Source organism: Schistocerca nitens, chromosome 10 (genome assembly GCF_023898315.1).
Source record: "Schistocerca nitens isolate TAMUIC-IGC-003100 chromosome 10, iqSchNite1.1, whole genome shotgun sequence".
Taxonomy (NCBI): domain Eukaryota; kingdom Metazoa; phylum Arthropoda; class Insecta; order Orthoptera; family Acrididae; genus Schistocerca; species Schistocerca nitens.
In genome coordinates this window covers 111,822,902-111,842,255 of record NC_064623.1, presented here as the reverse complement: position 1 = coordinate 111,842,255, position 19,354 = coordinate 111,822,902, and the positions used below count along the sequence as shown (strand labels likewise).

At 40.9% G+C, this 19,354-nt stretch overlaps 1 protein-coding gene across 1 annotated transcript in view; it reads right to left on the bottom strand.

The window, feature by feature from the left end:
• The window catches only part of LOC126210215 (general odorant-binding protein 72-like), an 87,320-nt gene that overhangs the window by 9,303 nt on the left and 58,663 nt on the right, over positions 1 to 19,354 (bottom strand). Inside the window, exons 5-6 of the mRNA XM_049939399.1 lie at positions 14,940 to 15,054; positions 4,314 to 4,378 (exon numbers count right to left, since the gene is read on the bottom strand). Coding sequence (XP_049795356.1) covers positions 4,314 to 4,378; positions 14,940 to 15,054 — 180 coding nt within the window. The remainder of the gene's footprint in view (positions 1 to 4,313; positions 4,379 to 14,939; positions 15,055 to 19,354) is intronic.

Genomic DNA, 19,354 nt, shown 5'->3' with positions numbered 1-19,354 from the left:
GCGTGACGGGCAATTTTCACGCGAATGTCTAGTTGCACACCGCGGGCAAGATTTCACTGCATTTGCTTGCTTACGCGGCGCACGTGGTTGCAAGCTAGGCGGCCGCAGCGAAGTCGGGCGCGAGGGCCGCTTAGCGTCCCGCACAGCGGGCCCGGCGGGCCGATTAATGTGACACACTGCTGGCGAAGTTTCAAATGATTCCTGAGCAAAGTCAAGTGTGTCTTGCCTGTCCAATATTTCTATCACTTGTTGCAGGGAGGGATTAACTAGCTTCAAAATCTGTTCCCTTATGCGAACATCAGAAACGTTCTGTGCAATTGCATCACGCACCATAGTATCTGAATATGGGAGGCCACATTCACAGGCAAACGCGCAGTCTCTAGTAAGGCCTTGCAAAGTTGCTACCCACTCCCTGTTAGTCTGACCGGCGGTACGTTTTGTACGAAAAAACGTATACCGTTTTGCAACAACATTAACTGTTTCTTTGAAATAGGCATCTAAAGCCGACAAAATTTCCTCGTAGGTCAGAGTTGCTACGTCGCGTCGGGGAAACAATTTCACTATCACCCGGTAGGTAGACACACCGACACAAGAAAGCAAAAACGGCTGCCGCTCTTTACCTTGAATTCCATAAGCTGTGAGGTGGAAGTTGAACTGATCGGCCCACTCAGTCCAGCTTTCTGTTGTGGCCTCGAAGGGCCTAAATGGCGGTGCGACAGCGTTGTGTGGCTGCGGTAGCGAAGAAGCGGCTGCCGCCGCATCGGTTTGCAGCGCACGTTGACCCTGGACGAGCTGTCCAAGGGCTTCCAATAACGCCTGCGTCTGCTGATTCTGCAAGCGAAAAAATTCGGACAGTACATCTGGAGAATGCGGCGAAGCCATGACACAAGCAAATTAGAGCAAATAGAACACAAAGACTGCAACGTGGGCGCGGCATCCCATCCTCGTCGCCAAAATATTGTTGTGTCGATTCCCTAAGGTCTCGACACAATGAGTGGCTAGGTGCACGCGAAACTAACGCAGACGGGCGTAAATTCTGAAACAGGAGACTGGATGAAAACTATAAAGAAAAGAAGAGAGATTTTAATATACTTAACTTTAATGTAGTCTTGTTCTTGTTGAAATACATCTCTTGCATAGTAGTAAGCAATTAGCAATGATACACATGGCGCCTTGCTAGGTAGTAGCGATGGACTAGCTGAAGGCTATTTAATCTGTCTCTCGGCAAATGAGAGGAATACTTGGTAGGTCTAGTCGCAAGCTATGTCGTCCGTACAACTGGGGCGAGGTCATGTCCGTGTCTTGTGACCTGCCCTGTGGTGGCGCTACGTTTGCGAATACACAGTGGCGACACGCGGGTCCGACATGTACTACAGGACCGCGGCCGATTTAAGTTACCACCTAGCAAGTGTGGTGTCTAGCGGTGACACCACAGAATCACTAAAGGGGCACATATCGAACATTTGTGAATGCCTAAAAAACTTTGAGTTTTTGTATGTGTGTGCAAAGCATTGTGAAAATATCTCAAATAATAAAGTTATTGTAGAGCTGTGAAATTGCTTTAATTATTTGTAATAACCCTGTATATAAAAATGATGTCAAATGTATTGGAATAAAAATATACACTCATCTTCTAGCAAACAACATATAAATCAACTGTTCAATAAAGAAGAATCAAAATAAAAAAAAACGGCTATTAGCTCATTGTTTCTATTCTACTAATGAATTTCTAGAAACAAAATTGTAACCTTCAGAAAATCTCAAACTTCTCTCAGTATGTGTTGTGTGTTCTTTCTAATCACATAGATACAATATTTTATGTGGCATGTTACTTTGTGAAGCTGAAATGTTACAGGTAAAATTTTCCTGTACAGTTACATTTATCACTTCAGTTAGGAAACCACCACAGCTTCACACAAGTAAGTCTAACTATCTACAGCTGGATATCTTGCCTACTGTGGCAGTAATTTTGTTTACAGCCCACTGTGTAGAGTTATGATTAAAATTAAGAGAATAACATTAAGTAACTGAATATCACCACTTTCATATAACTTAAACGATTTGGGCAGTGCATGCCAGGGAAGTTCTCGGGAGGCTTGAATCTTATCTGTTTCATATTTAATTGGTGTTTGGAGTGACATCTCATGGCAATGATGGGAGGTGTGAGCTGCTGCACTGCCCGGTCTGCCCAATTACAGTGTCAGAAGGGCATGGTTCACACAACCACAATAGAGTTTGGTGTGAGCTGAGCCACTTTCCTGTTGTCCAACTACAGTGTCAGTCCAGTGTGAGCAACATTTTCTGTGTGACCTTTTCTCACACTAACTCTATACCAAAAGCTGTGATACAATCAGCTTATTATCTGATACGTACTGCATTGCAGGTCATTCAGGAAGCCAGCAGTAGCTCTCACCAGCCAGCCAGTAGTGGTAGCTCATGCCAGCCTGGCACTATGGTCGGTGCCGAAACACCTTCCTTGTGAATCAGACTCTCTATTAGTGGATACTGTATCAAAATCTCTATAGTAGTTCCTGAGGTTATCCCAAAAATACAAACAGGAACTGTGGCTTTAATTTATACTGGATGTCTCACAAAGGTGTTTACACTGTTTGAATCTTAAAAACTGAGAAGGTATTAATGAAAACCTATTGCAATTATGCTTATATGGTGCTCTCTTGAATAGTGTGTGTAGCCATTCATTTGTTTTTCTTCTGTTTATTTTTGACTGCCAGTAACTACACATAAATAACAAAATGGCTGGAAACTTGTTCTTCAAGAAAAGGAAGTGGATTTTAAAATGTTAGTGGAAACGTGAAAACATGAAAGAAGTGTAGAGATGATGTTGGGCACATTTTGATACTACACCACTGTTACATATAGTACCAACAAAATTACATGGCAAATTTGTGAGGGAAGGAAGTTTGTGTGATTTGAAGAAGGGAGTTGTGGTAGGATGAAATCAGTAGTGGATGAAAGAGATGTGAATGTAGTGGTACAAGCTTTCACAAGATCCCCAAAGAAGTCCACACATCAAGCTGCATGTGAAGCAGATGTGTGCAAATTGATTTTTAAATCCAGCAAAGAGAAAACCCTACATTGCCAGGTTGCTTCATATGATGAATGAGAAGGACACAGATAGGCACCTCATATTTCGTGAATGTATTTGCAATAATGAACAGTTGACTGATGTTAGTGTTTGGTCTGATGAAGTGACATTTAAATTGAATGGAACCATCATTCACCATAATTGTGGGCAAGAGACAAGCCCCACATTACAAAAGAATGAGCTGATAATCTGGGGTACGGCATGTCTGTCAGGGGACTTGTGCGATGCCCCCCCCCCCCCCCCCCCCACTTTTTTTAAAAATAACAATGACAGAGATAAAGTATGTTACCATGTTGCAGGAACGAATTGTACCAGCTGTTCACCGAGCTTTTTCCAACAAGCCAATGTGGTAATTCCTGAAAGAAATATTTGCTGAGAGAGGAAATGTCAAAAAGGAAGTGCTGAGTTTCCACCCAGATTTCCCAATCAAACACTACTGGACTTATTCCTGTGTGGTACTCTATGCCACAATGCCACGTATGGTGGATGACTTGAGAGAGGTGACTGTGTCTGCCTGTGAATCCATTCCAATGTCAACCACAACACACGTGTGTTGATCTGTTCTGCAGTGTTGCAAACACAATATTGGGGGTGATGTATAGATTACACATTGCAAGAAGACAAATATTCTGCTGTGAGGAAACATTATTTATGATAGATACATGTAAGCCTTATATCACAAAATAGATTAGATGATCTCACTTTTCTGTTCAGTTGACAAGTTACTGCTTTAAGGGGCAGTGAAAGAAAATGCTAACCCTCAACTTAGTAAGGGTCACTTGATGTGTTGCATTTTCGAGTGGACCACACACTGATACAGAATAGGTCCATAAGAATTGCTAAAAAGCATTGTCTAGTACATAAATTGTTGTTCATTATTGTATTTATGTTCTTGTCTTTGAATTTAACCAAACATTTAACACACAATGTCTCAAAATATGGTCCTGTGGGTTAGCACTTCCATCCACTGACACAGTCAATCAGTAACTTGTCAGCTGAACAGGAAAGTAAAATCATCTAATCTATTTTGTGACATAATGGTTAAATGTCTCATAATAAATTAAAATCATGGTCTCTGTGTTTCCTTGTGGTAGGATATTTGTCTTCTGACAATGTCTAAAAGTACTGCCCTGCTTCACAGGGTTAAAATCTGAAACTCTTTCACTGATGTATTCTCAAACTTTTATAATGAACCTCAGTCACTCACCTCTTTGTCAGCTTCATAACTGCATTTAGTCAATTGATACGCCATTTCACAGTCATCTTCTCCAACTGTAACAAAAACAGTCATTTGCAGTAATTATGTTATGTACATATCCCTGATGCCAAAACCATATCAGGCTTAAGCACGGGAATAATAAGACCACAAAGAAATAATCACAATATTTTAGGAATCTTAAGCAAAATGCCAAACTGAATAATGAATCAAGAGGTTTTTGTATTTTTTTTCTTTTCAGATTAGCCCCTTTTCTACTAATTTTAGTATTTTAAATTTAGCCAAATAGATCACAACAGTCTAACAACAGCTGATAATTAAATCAGATTCTAAGAAATGCTTCGCTTTATTAATCCACTAGCTGATAAACTTGACATTGCCCACTTTTCTATTAGAAACGAAAACAAAAAAATAACTGTGTTTGTAGTGTAATACAAAAAATTTCATTTCCTTGTATTCATGAAAACACTTGTGAAATTATGAAACTGTCATATAAAGAGATATGCATGATGTACAAATGTACAAACAAATGTATGTGTATGTACAGTACTGAAATTAAGAAATATAATGTGCAAAATACAAATTCTCTCTAATGTTTACTTAACTCATAACTTGATTATAAACAATATTTATAGCTACATGCTCAGGAGCTATGAGGAATACATTCTTGGGTGAGCTCGCACTTGAGCAAGCAAAATAAAGTTGTCAGTGAGAAACACATGGAGATGTCAAATCCACTCCACAGTATTTAATACATTGTGCCTGAGACTTGTTAATTATAATGACAAATGCAAGTCTCACTGGAAACTGCCATTTCTTGAAATGAAAGGTGAGACCTGTCAGAGTAAGAAGTATCTTTTGAACTATGTGTTGTACAGTGATATATTTGTGTAGGTACATTCAGCAACATATGTGGATACTGTCTGCGAAATATCTTACAAAAAGAGTTAGAAGCAAAGAAGTGATAAAGTTATGTATCATACACAATGTGGCAGTTTTTGAACGAACTCAGTGACATGATAATGAAATGACCGCATGTCATTGTTTGTTCGAAGGTCCCAGCCAGGGAAGTTTGTCTGCCAGGTTGCAAGTCTTACTTCAGTCAATACCACATTGGGCAATTGGAGTGTCAATGACGATGATGATGAAAGGATGATGAGGATAACACAACATCCTGAGCACAACCGGAGAGATCTCCAATCCACCGTGGCATCAAACCTGGGCCTGCTGCCTGGTAGGCAAACACATTACCACTCAGCTAAGCAAGTGGACACCCAGTGACATATCTCCTAATCTATGTGTCATATAGTGGCATAAAATACATACGTACATTTTTCAACAATGGAAAATCCAGGATGGAATGTAACAATACAATGAAAAGGATAGTTGCTACTCATCATATAGAGGAAGTGCTCAGTTGCAGATAGACACAAGAAAAAGACTGTCAGAAAATGAGCTTTTGGCCAACAAGGCCATTGTCAGAGATAGAACATGCACATGACCACAGTCTATGACTGCTGAGCAGTCCGAGACTGTGGTCATGTGTGTGTGAGTTCTGTTTGCATCAGTGTGTGTGTGTATGTTGTATCTCTGACAAAGGCCGTGTTGGCTGAAAGCTCATTTTCTGACAGTCTTTTTGTTGTGCCTATCTGCAACTCAGCATCTCCCCTATATGGTGAGTAGCAACTATCCTTTTCATAATACACACACTTTTATCATATATATTGCTACTTGGAATGTTCCACATCACTGAAGGTTATCTCTCATGAGTGGATCTGTGGAACATGATGAATTAATAAAAGAAAATACACTGCTTTTTATTAAGTATGAATCATGTGGATAATCGATGCTACACAACGACAGAGTCATTCAGAGAGGTTTTTTTTTACTTTTTTGCTCTTTGTGTAAGAGGCAAGAACTGCAATGCAGCTACCAAACATGTTTACTTTACATACCCATTATAGAAAAGTTTTGTTAGTGATATGGCACGTATTGGTGCTCATCATAAAATTGCTTGACAAACAGTAAAAATAGTAATGTGCAGTAAACAGCACTATGTGTTAACAGACATAGGTAACTATTTTCTTTGAAAAATGTCAGAATCATCAAGGAAATATGAATCTAAAAAATAGAGATTTAGTATAGCTGAGAAAGCAGCAGCTTTCAATGTGTGTTACTTTGGTAATATCAAGAATAGCATTACGCAGAACTGTGAAAGTTTACTGTTAATACAGCTCAGATTAAGATTCTATGATCTGATTGAGTTTCGCTAATGTTTACCATCACTCATTCCACATTCTTGAAGATTTTACTTCTTGATGGGATCACCAGAATATGATGAACAAATGAATGAATGAACGTTATACCTCCAGTTCGCATTGCATTGAAAATGGTGCAGTAATAGTACTGTGAAACCAATATGCCAAACAAATATATACTGACTAATAAAAAGAAGCACCCAGAAAGGGCTTCTCCTTCTTGACAGGACCTTCAGAATATTTTGAATGAATTAACACTATACCTCCATTTTGTATTGCACTGAAAATGGAGCAATAATGCTTTGAAACCAATGTGAAAAATAAAAATACACTGCCTGTCAAAGAAGGTTAAGCACCCAGAAGGGTGGGTAGAAATGAAATGAAACTTCAGGAGTTGTTAGGGTATGAGATGTTATTCCAGTGATTACAAAATTGTGTCAAATTTACAAAGACCTTGCAAGTATGAGCCCACTTATCAATTTGATGTAGCACCCCTCTGGCCCAGGATTGGGAAAGGCATCATAAAGCTGTTGTATCCTCTGATGAAGGAAGCCAGCCCATAACTGTTGTAAGTCGACCTTGATGTCCTGGATACTTCCACTCAGATGGGGTTGATGTGTGAGTTGACTCCACACAACGTCTATTGGAGACAGATCTCAGGATCCTGCTAGTCATGAGAGTATCCCACCATCATGCAGACAGGTTGTAGAGACACGTGTCATACAGTCCTTTTGAAAAATGGCACCACGATACTGTCACATGAGAAATAACACATTGGTGAACAGGTTGTCCATGATGTACCATCAATCACTGCCAGCTGTGGACCTAAAGTCATACCCAATGATTCCCCACACCATGATGCAGGAATAGCAGAGCTGTGCCTCCCCAAAACATTGGAAGAATAGGACCTCTCCACAGGGAGCTGCCATATGCATTGACAATGGTCATCGGGGATAGTGCAGAACTGTGATTCATCTCTGAATACAGTGTAATGCATTCATCAGTAGTCCATCCTTCCTGATCATGGCACCACTCAGAACACTGCCGACCGAGTGAAGTGGTGCAGTGGTTAGCACACTGGACTCACATTCAGGAGGATGGTTCAAATGTGCATCCAGCCATCCTGACTTAGGTTCTCCATGATTTCTCTAAATTGCTTTGGGTAAATGCTGGGATGGTTCCTCTAATTTGATGGGACAGATGACCTTGCTGTTCGGTCCCCTCCCCCAAATCAACCAACTAAACACAGGCATCTGACAGAGCAATAATTCTGTCATCTGTCTGCCTATAGTCCTCAGTCAATGGTGCATGGTGACACAGAATGTTGCAGGGTGTGCACTACTTATTCTTGAATGGCAGATGCAGATGTGAAGGCATTATGATGGGTGCAGTGCACAATACAGTGATCCTCCCTTGTGATAGTCACATGTGGTCAATTGGAAACTGGATGATGAATATCCCTGCAGTCAAATCTCCATGCAGTCCACTGCTGGGCCACTGTCACCTCTGAATGCCCAAAAAATCTTGATATTGGATGATTTAATTGGTTGACTGGCATCTTTCAAACTCTGTCAGGTGATGATAATGCTTTCTCACACGGGTATGCAACATCTGCAAGTATTTCACAGTGACTACTCAATACCTGACACTATTCACACTCCTTGTACACCCTACCAGCCTGCATCTGGTGTGTGAGTGTGGTGTGTCCTTCCATAATGACATAAGGATCATTTTTTCTGGTAACTCACAAGCCAAGTTACAGTGTTCTGAGTCCAAAAGCATGCAACATGAAGTATTTGTGGTGTGAACTCAAGAAAATACTGCAGACGCTTGTTCAAGGAACTGCTGTTACTAACTACTGCTTCTCAATATATTTATCCTGTAATGAAATTGGTTATTAATAATATACCTCTTTTGAAGCCCACAGACCAGTTCAAGGAATTAATACTAGATGTAAAAATGATCTTCACGAAGACTTAAAGTCACTTACTTTGGTCTAGAAAGATCTACATTATTCAGGAACACACACTTTCAGTAACATACCAGAAGCCATAATTTAACTACCTATAAAGTTCAGTTTAATGGGAACTTATAGGATTTATTGGTTGCCATCTCCTCCTACTTTATTGACAAATTACCTAATAGAGGTTACTGATCTGTATGTAAAGGAGAGTCAAATGAAAACCTTAAATATTAATATTTTTATTGAACAAAAGTGGAACACAAATGTATCATTTTTTGACATAGTCTCCCTGCCATTCAGCACACTTCCTCCAGCATGTAGGAAGTGCATGGATTCCCCTGGAAGAAAAAACAATTCCTTTTGTCATGTGCACAGCTGCACCCCTTCATCAGAATGAAGTTTCTTTTTTCCTACCATCTCTTTGAGTGACCCAAACATGTGGTAATCACTAGGTGTGAGGTATGGTGAGTACAGCAGATGTGATAGAATATCAAAGTGCAGGTCATTGATGGCAGCAAGTATTGCATGGGCAGTATGAGGCCAAGCATTGTCATGTAGCAAAATGACACCTGCAGTCAGAAGTACAAGTTGCTTGACCTTAATGGAGGCTGAAGCTGATTTTTTTAACATTTGGAATGTGACACACTCATGATGGTGTTTCCCCCTAGTTGTATAGTGTTAGAAGACAATGCCTAGTCCATCCCAAAAGAGAGTCAGTAAAGCCTTCCTTGCAGATGGCTGTGTCCAGAACTTCTTGGGTTTCGATGATGATGAATGGTAACATTCCTTGCTTGCTCTCTTTGTTTTGGGTTGGTGGCAGCATACTCAGGTTTCATCTCCCGCAACAATTCTCACCAAGAAGGACAAAAAAAAAAAAAAAAAAAAAATCTCCACAGGCATAAACATGTTGCTCTTTCAGTTCTGGAGTGAGCTGCCATAGCACCTGTTTTGCAGACAGTATGACACTATGAATGATGTGATGTGCTGTGCCATGACTAATGTTCAGATTTGAAGCTATTTCATTCACCATCACATGGCAGTGTTCCATCACAATAGCCTCCAACTGCTGCAGTAGACTCTGATGTCACTCCACTCACATACTTGCTGCAGTAACAGACATGCATCACCATACTGGACCTCCATTTGCCAATTGATTTCAGTATGTTTCGTACCTTCACTATCTCAGAAAATGTATGACAGAACTCTGTGCTTCCTTGGTGCATGTCGCAAGTGGGGCAGTCATTTTGAACTGGTATCATAGCCATGTTTTGCTTGTCCATAGTATGCTGCCACCTGTAGTGCATTCCTTACATCACTGGCAACAGTCTGCCAGCTTTCAGAACAATGACACAAAATGTTAATTTTTAATTACACTTTTGAGGTCTTCATTTGATTCCCCTCTGCATATCATTAATAATATTAAATAATGTAAGCTCGCCCGGATAACCGTGCTGTCTAACGCGCTGCTTCCCGAGCAGGAAGGCGTGCCGGTCCCCAGTAGGAATCCGCCAGGATTTGTGTCGAGATCCGGTGTGTCAGCCAGCCTATGGATGGTTTTTAAGGTGGTTTTCCATCTGCCTTAGTGAATGTGGGTTGGTTCCCCTTATTCCAGCTCAGTTACACTATGTTAGCAATTGCTGTGCAAACATTGTCTCCACGTACACATACACCATAATTACTCTAACACGCAAACATTTGGGGTTGCACTCATCTGGTACAAGGTGAGACGTTCCAGGAGGGGGGGGGGGGGGTGTCCACTGGGGCTGAACCGCACAATAAGCCTGGCTTCAGTGTGGGCCAACAGCAGGGTGAATGACTGCTGCAACCTGTTGTGGTGTTGTGGACCACTATGGGCTATGGCAGGACGAAGCCTCTTCATCCCTTCTAGGTCCCCATTTCAATACACAATATACAGTATGAATAATGTAAGTATTTCATAAAGTATGACTTATGTACATCTTCAGCACGTTAATGTGAACAAAGTAAGTAAGTTTTGAACACAAATTTTTCTCTGTGATCATGCATGGTTACAACAGCCTAAGAATTATTATATGCAGCTCAGTGTAATGAATATCTACATTTTGTGACAAATTTGTTACTACATTTTAAACAAAAGTATGTCAAAGATTGTTTGGCTTCTTCCACATACACATGGACTGCTGATCTGGAATCTGTTGAAGGTACATTAGCATACCTTATCTTTTTTCTTTGTAAATATGTATTGTATATTTATGTTTCAGGACATGTTCCACATCCTAGGAGATCATTCATTGTGGGTCTATGTAATGAAAAGTACATCTAATCCAATCAGTAACTGGGAAGGAGTGTGACAGGTTTGTATTCTATCCCTACATCTACATCTACATCTACATTTATACTCCGCAAGCCACCCAACGGTGTGTGGCAGAGGGCACCTTACGTGCCACTGTCATTACCTCCCTTTCCTGTTCCAGTCGCGTATGGTTCGCGGGAAGAACAACTGTCTGAAAGCCTCCGTGCGCGCTCTAATCTCTCTAATTTTACATTCGTGATCTCCTCGGGAGGTATAAGTAGGGGGAAGCAATATATTCGATACCTCATCCAGAAACGCACCCTCTCGAAACCTGGCGAGCAAGCTACACCGCGATGCAGAGCGCCTCTCTTGCAGAGTCTGCCACTTGAGTTTATTAAACATCTCCGTAACGCTATCACAGTTACCAAATAACCCTGTGACGAAACGCGCCGCTCTTCTTTGGATCTTCTCTATCTCCTCCGTCAACCCGATCTGGTACGGATCCCACACTGATGAGCAATACTCAAGTATAGGTCGAACGAGTGTTTTGTAAGCCACCTCCTTTGTTGATGGACTACATTTTCTAAGGACTCTCCCAATGAATCTCAACCTGGTACCCGCCTTACCAACAATTAATTTTATATGATCGTTCCACTTCAAATCGTTCCGCACGCATACTCCCAGATATTTTACAGAAGTAACTGCTACCAGTGTTTGTTCCGCTATCATATAATCATACAATAAAGTATCCTTCTTTCTATGTATTCGCAATACATTACATTTGTCTATGTTAAGGGTCAGTTGCCACTCCCTGCACCAAGTGCCTATCCGCTGCAGATCTTCCTGCATTTCGCTACAATTTTCTAATGCTGCAACTTCTGAGCTGAGGGTATTACATTATCCAGAATGTTCTTCAAACCAATTGCAAACAACTGTGGGCCAGTGATATGGCATATTGTTATCCATAAAAATTGTCATCATTTTTTGGGAACATGAAGTCTTTGAATCACAGCAAATGTTCTCCCAATAGCCAAACATAACCATTTCCAGTCAATGATCAGTTTAGTTGTACCAGAGGACCCAGTTTATTCCATGTTAACACAGCCCACACCATTTGCAGTCAGCAGCAGCTAGCACAGTGCCTTGTTGACAACCTGGGTCCATGGCTTCATGGGGCCTGCACCACACTTGAACCCTATCATCAGCTCTTACCAACTAAAATGAGAACTCATACAATCTTTTCCAGTCATCTAGGATCCAACTGATATGGTCACGAGCACAGGACGGGCGCTGCAGGTGATGTTGTGGTGTTAGAAATGGCACTTGCATTGGTCTTCCGCTGCCATAGCCCCTTAACACGAAATTTCGCCACACTGTTCCAACACATACATTCTGCGTATGTCCCTCATTGATTTCTGCAGTTATTTCATGCAGTGTTGCTTGTCTGTTAGCACTGACAGCTCCATGCTAACTCTGCTGCTCTCAGTCGTTAAGTGCAGGCCATCAGCCACTGGGTTTTCCATGGTGAGAGGTAATGCCTAAAATTTGGTATTATCAGCACACTCTTAACACTGTATGTCTCAGAATATTGAATTCCTCAATGATTTCTGAAACAGAATGTCCCATGAATCTAGCTCCAACAACCATTTCATGTTCAAAGTTGATTAATTCCCATTGTGTGGCCACAATCATGTTAGAAACCTTTCCACATGACTCATTTGAGTACAAATGACAGTTCTGTCAATGTACTGCCCTTTTGTACATGATACTGCAGCCACCTGTATATGTCCATATCACTATACCATGGCTTTTGTCACCTCAGTGTAATTTCAAATGATTGAACATCTTTTCTGAAGTTACTTGTCTGGAGTGTTCAAACAATAAGGGAATAGAAAACTCTGAAATATGGTTGTCCAGGAAAATGTTGAGCATTAGACGGGTGGACTGGATGACTAAGGAGTTACTATTGAACTGAATCAAGGGGAAAAGAAATTGATGGCACAAGTTGACTGAGACATCAAGGAGTCTTTCAGTTTGATAATGGAAGGAAGTGCGGGGACTAAAAATTGTGGAGGCAGACTAAGGTTTGACTACATTAAACATATTGAAATAGTTGTAGGTTCCAGTAGTTATGCAGAGATGAAGAGGCCAGCATGGAGAGCTTCATCAAACCAGTCTTTTGGACTGCAGATCACAAAAATAACTCAGCTCGATACAAGTAAATTTTAAATCTACATTATTTTCATTCTGGTGTTCAAAAAACCAATATGTATATAGGTTGCGGCTGGTTCAGATTTACTGATGAAATGTTCATGAACTCAGGCCCAAGATACACTATCTTCATTTCTTCACAACCTCACCACCTTCTCTCCCATATGCTTTACCCGGTCCTCCTCAGCCGCTTTCCTAGATGTTGGCCTTCTCCCTCTGATGGCTCCATCCATACCTCTGCCCACATTAAACCCGCCAACCACCAACAGTACCTGCATTCCAACAGCTGTCATTCCTTTCACACTAAAAAATCCCTCCCATACAGCCTGGCCACACAGGGACTGCATATCTCTGGTGACAAGAACTCCATTTCCAGCATGCTGAAGGTCTCACCAAGGCCTTCAAAGACGGGCACTACCCCCAGGTCTGCTTGTGGAAGCAGATCTTTGCCACTACTCCTCAGACTCTCAATTCTCTCACCACTCCCAAGAACCAGCCACAAAGGAATGCACCCTTTGTCACCCAGTACCACTCCAGACTGAAACAGTTGAACCATTTCCTTCACCAGAGCTTTGATTAACTATTATTGTATTCTGAAATGAGGGAAATCCTACTTGAGATCCTTCCCAGCCCGCCTAAAGTCATGTTCCATGCCCCCCCTCCCCCCCATCCACCACAATATCCTAGTCCATCTCTGTGCCACTTCTGTTCCCACCCCCTTGCCACAAGGATCATATTCCTGTAGAAGACCCAATCCATCCAACCAACACTTCCTATTCCAATCCTGTTACAGGCTTATCAGAGGCTGGGCCATCTGTGAAAGCCGCTATGTCATGTACCAGCTCTGCTGCAACCATTGCATAGCTTCTTATTTTGGTGTGACTACCAAGCGGCTGACCATCAAGATGAAAGGCTACTGCCAAACTGTGGCTGAGAGCAAAGTAGACCATCCTGTAGCACAACATGCAGCTGAATATAACATTCTTGATTGCAATGGCTACTTCATTATCCGAGCCATCTGGATCCTTCCCTCCACCACCAGCTTTTCTGAACTGTGCAGGTGAGGGTTATCCTTACATGCTCTGCTCCCATGAGTTTCCTGGTCTCAACCTATGGCAACATACTGTCCCCACAACCTCCACCCAACAGTTTCCATCCCCTCTGTTCTATCACCTCCTCCCCATTCTCATCTTCCACATTCCATGTGTTTCATCCTTTGCCAATGCATCCACCCATCTTTCCCCACCCCTCTCCTTTTTCACTCTGTTTTCCCCACCTCCTTACCCCACAACCTCTGAGTGCTGCTCCTGTTGGCAGTCTAGTGCCTGTACACTCTGCCCAACAGCACTCCTCTCTCCCCCACCCATTTACTGCTATCCCTTCCCATTCCCCACCCCCTCCAGATTACTGCTTCCATTCTATGTGACAATTCCATTCTGTCTGGGTGGCTGAAGTTGGTGGTCATGTGTGCATGAAGTGTGCTTGCTTGTTTGAATGAATGGTGTGTTTTTATCTTCCATTGCCCCATGCAGGCTGTGGCCATAGCCTATGTGTAAGTGTCCTTTAGTTGCGCCTGAGGCGTCTAGTCGCAGTTTGTGGCTCCCCTCGTCGAAGGTTCGAGTCCTCCCTTGGGCATGGTGTGTGTGTTTTCCTTAGTGTAAGGCAGGTTAAGTTAGATTAATTAGTGTGTAATGTAAGTTAGGTTAAGTTAGATTAATTAGTGTGTAAGCCTAGGGACCGATGACCTCAGCAGTTTGGTCCCACAGTCCTTACCACACATTTCAATTGCACATGTTTGCAACTTAATGTACCATTTTTACTATAAGTAGCACAATCTTTTCCTACATTGTTGATATTCCAACATGGAATTTCCATTGTTTAATATATAGAATGCAGAGAAGAGGGAGCAGTACCTGCTTTGTCACTGCAAGCATCCAACATAGCTATGAATCTGTCCTTGAGATCAGGGGGCAGCATCTTTTCAGCCTGGTTCTTCGCAGCATTGACATTGTAACGGCCCTGGCGCAGCTGTAACATGCACATGATGTACACTCTGAATGATGTAGTCATACTTACTATCCTTTCTAATAAATGGTAAGATTGGTCTCTAATTACATTAATTTAAGCATTTCCTATTGTGCATAAACAAAAATATTTTCCATTTTTCAATTGCATAATTATTTTTAATACTGATTATTTTATTTTGCACTTTGTATACCATTTGCATTCCATTTGTATATTCAACCAATTCTACAGCATTATTTTTTAAGCATTGTACAGAAAGGTGTGCACTATCCAGCAAGTTTTATTTCTATAGGCTACCAGCAGAACTGAAAAAAACAGTGATAAACCTGAAGGTTCAAATGCAAGTTGGAAGATTTCATTGTGGAATTTCCTTGTATTCTGTTAGGTGTTCCTTGAGTATTTGGGAACCTATCTCTGTACTGTGTTGTTCATGAGACTGCTTTTTGTTTTACTGTGTTTTGTTAATTCTTTAACTCTTTGTTTATAAATTTTCTAATCAGCATTCTGTAGACTATGCAGGGACTCATTCCATGATCAAGTAAGTTTGCCTCGTGTGGTTCCATGGAACCTTATAAATAAATAAATTCTTTGTATAAAAAAGGTAGGTCTTGGAATGGGTAGGGAAAGGAAAGAGATAATGAAATACTGAAAGAGAATCCCATGCGAGATACCATGCAAAAGGCAAGATTAATACTGTATGGGCATGTTATAAGAATGGGAGTTGGCCACATACTGAGACAGATCCACTGAATGAAAATAGGAGGCAAGAATCCCTGCAAAAGACAGAAAGACAGATGAATCAGTGGAGTGAAGGAATGTGTCAAGAAGTGGGGAGAAGACTGGGGCAGAGTAAAGAGAGAAGTATTGCAGGACAGGAAAAGATGGGGGTAGGGGATGGGGGAGGGCTCTATGTTCCAAACAGACACAGCCAGGGCTGCGAACTGAAGAAGAAGAAGATGATGATGAAGAAGAAAAGATGATGAAATATTAATAGAGAAATGGTTAATGAAGATGGCAGAATCTCAGTAGGAATGATTGAACCTGGGGGAAAAGTAATGCAAAAGAAATAGCAAAATTATTTACAGAATGCCTGCAGAATAAGATAATGTAACAGCTCTTGAAAAAAGCTGTAATTTTTGTTTTGAGTCACTAGAAACGAGACAAAAAAAAGAGAAAAAAATCAACCAGTCAGTCTCCTTTCAACACTGTAGAAGATATTTCATTACAATCATCATCAACCACACAGAATATAAACATTGGCTCCTAAAAAAAGTAGATGCAGCAGAATGAGCCACTTGTTATATGTGAAAAAATTATAGAATATACGTAGCAACGAAAATGAATTACCAGTCTGACTGGAATTCATATATTCTGGGAAAACTATTGATCGGGTTTCAAAAATGATTGCTATCTATTTCTGAGAAAGAAGGAGTTGTTTCAAACTATAGTTTTGTACTGCTAGATATACAGAGGGTGGCACAGATGTCAAGCATGGGTTGCAGTGCCGTATAATTATTTTTTTTTGTAATTTGCTAATTTATTTTTTTCTTTTCAGGATTGTGAACATTTGGGACATGTATCATGGAGAGAGTAAGTTGTAAACAGTGCATGAAACTGTCAGAACTTTATTTTCAAAATCAAAGATCTGTCATCCTTATAGAACACAATGTTGGCACTTCAATGTGTGCAACTGTCCTCATCAGACTCCAATTCTCAATTTGGTAGCTTGCTTTTGGCATCATTATTCAATCTGTGATCACCCATGAATGGGCAGATGACGTTCAGTTTAGACTCCCAAAAATGTTCAACGAGTGTGGGACAGCATTAATAACAACCCCAAACATCAAACTAGATACATGCTACTCAGCTTGGGATGAACCGAAGGTCATTGCAAAGAATTTTAATAATGGAGTTGAAATTGTCCCCATACAAAGTGCAGGCTTTAGAAATATGGTGCTACAGAAGAATGCTAAAGGTTAGATGGGTAGATCACATAACTAATGAGGAGGTATAGAATTGGGGAGAAGAGAAATTTGTGGCACAACTTGATTAGAAGAAGGGATCAGTGGGTAGGACATATTCTGAGGCATTAAGGGATCACCAAATTGGTATTGGAGGGCAGCACGGAGGGTAAAAATCGTAGAGGGAGACTAAGAGATGAATACACTAAACAGATTCTGAAGGATGTAAGTTGCAGTAGGTACTGGGAGAGGAAGAAGCTTGCACAGGATTTTTGGAGAGATGCATCAAATCAGTCTCCAGACTAAAGACCACAACAACAACAACAACAACATAAAGTGCAGCTGATGCAGAGAGTGTTGTACCATTGATTCCTACTATTGCATACCTCTGAAATAAAGCAATTGTGGACAAAGCTTTATTTAATGTATTACTCTTATTTTGATGCAACACCCATGAAGTGTGTACTGTGACTTCTGAACCACACTGTATATGGGCACTGGAAAACTGCAAGGTATCTGCTTCTTTGCAAAATAATGAACAACGTACTATGACAAGCTGCTCTTTGTGAGGCTGTGAATGGCAATTATTTTAAACACATAACTTTTCCCATCTATAGCTTCCACATTCCCCAGCCATGTACCTCATTAGACAGGAGTAAATTATATGCATTTATCAGCACTGAAAAGAAAACTGGACAGAGCTACAATCAACTCATAGAACCAGTTGATGAGAACTGGTCTCTGTTTTTAGGGCAGATCAATACAATGACTGGATGGATGGCAAAAGAAATGATCAGAAGAGTAAATATGATCTGGAGTGGTTCTGTAAACTATATAGAGTTTTCTGTATCATGCTTTCAGTGTACTTGAGACACAAAGTTTACAATCAGTGTTGTTGTTGTTGTGGTCTTCAGTCCTGAGACTGGTTTGATGCAGCTCTCCATGCTACTCTATCCTGTGCAAGCTTCTTCATCTCCCAGTACCTACTGCAACCTACATCCTTCTGAATCTGCTTAGTGTATTGATCTCTTGGTCTCCCTCTACGATTTTTCCCCTCCACGCTGCCCTCCAATGCTAAATTTGTGATCCCTTGATGCCTCAAAACATGTCCTACCAACCGATCCCTTCTTCTACTCAAGTTGTGCCACAAACTTCTCTTCTCCCCAATCCTATTCAATACCTCCTCATTAGTTACGTGATCTACCCACCTTATCTTCAGCATTCTTCTGTAGCACCACATTTCGAAAGCTTCTATTCTCTTCTTGTCCAAACTGGTTATCGTCCATGTTTCACTTCCATACATGGCTACACTCCATACAAATACTTTCAGAAACGACTTCCTGACACTTAAATCTATACTCGATGTTAACAAATTTCTCTTCTTCAGAAACGATTTCCTTGCCATTGCCAGTCTACATTTTATATCCTCTCTACTTCGACCATCATCAGTTATTTTATTCCCTAAATAGCAAAACTCCTTTACTACTTTAAGTGTCTCATTTCCTAATCTAATCCCCTCAGCATCACCAGATTTAATTTGACTACATTCCATTATCCTCGTTTTGCTTTTGTTGATGTTCATCTTATATCCTTCTTTCAAGACACTGTCCATTCCGTTCAACTGCTCTTTCAAGTCCTTTGCTGTCTCTGACAGAATTACAATGTCATCGGCGAACCTCAAAGTTTTTACTTCTTCTCCATGAATTTTAATACCTACTCCGAATTTTTCTTTTGTTTCCTTTACTGCTTGCTCAATATACAGATTGAATAACATCGGGGAGAGGCTACAACCCTGTCTCACTCCTTTCCCAACCACTGCTTCCCTTTCATGCCCCTCAACTCTTATAACTGCCATCTGGTTTCTGTACAAATTGTAAATAGCCTTTCGCTCCCTGTATTTTACCCCTGCCACCTTCAGAATTTGAAAGAGAGTATTCCAGTTAACATTGTCAAAAGCTTTCTCTAAGTCTACAAATGCTAGAAACGTAGGTTTGCCTTTTCTTAATCTTTCTTCTAAGATAAGTCGTAAGGTTAGTATTGCCTCACGTGTTCCAACATTTCTACGGAATCCAAACTGATCTTCCCCGAGGTCCGCTTCTACCAGTTTTTCCATTCGTCTGTAAAGAATTCGCGTTAGTATTTTGCAGCTGTGACTTATTAAACTGATAGTACGGTAATTTTCACATCTGTCAACACCTGCTTTCTTTGGTATTGGAATTATTATATTCTTCTTGAAGTTTGTGGGTATTTCGCCTGTCTCATACATCTTGCTCACCAGATGGTAGAGTTTTATCATGACTGGCTCTCCCAAGGCCATCAGTAGTTCTAATGGAATGTTGTCT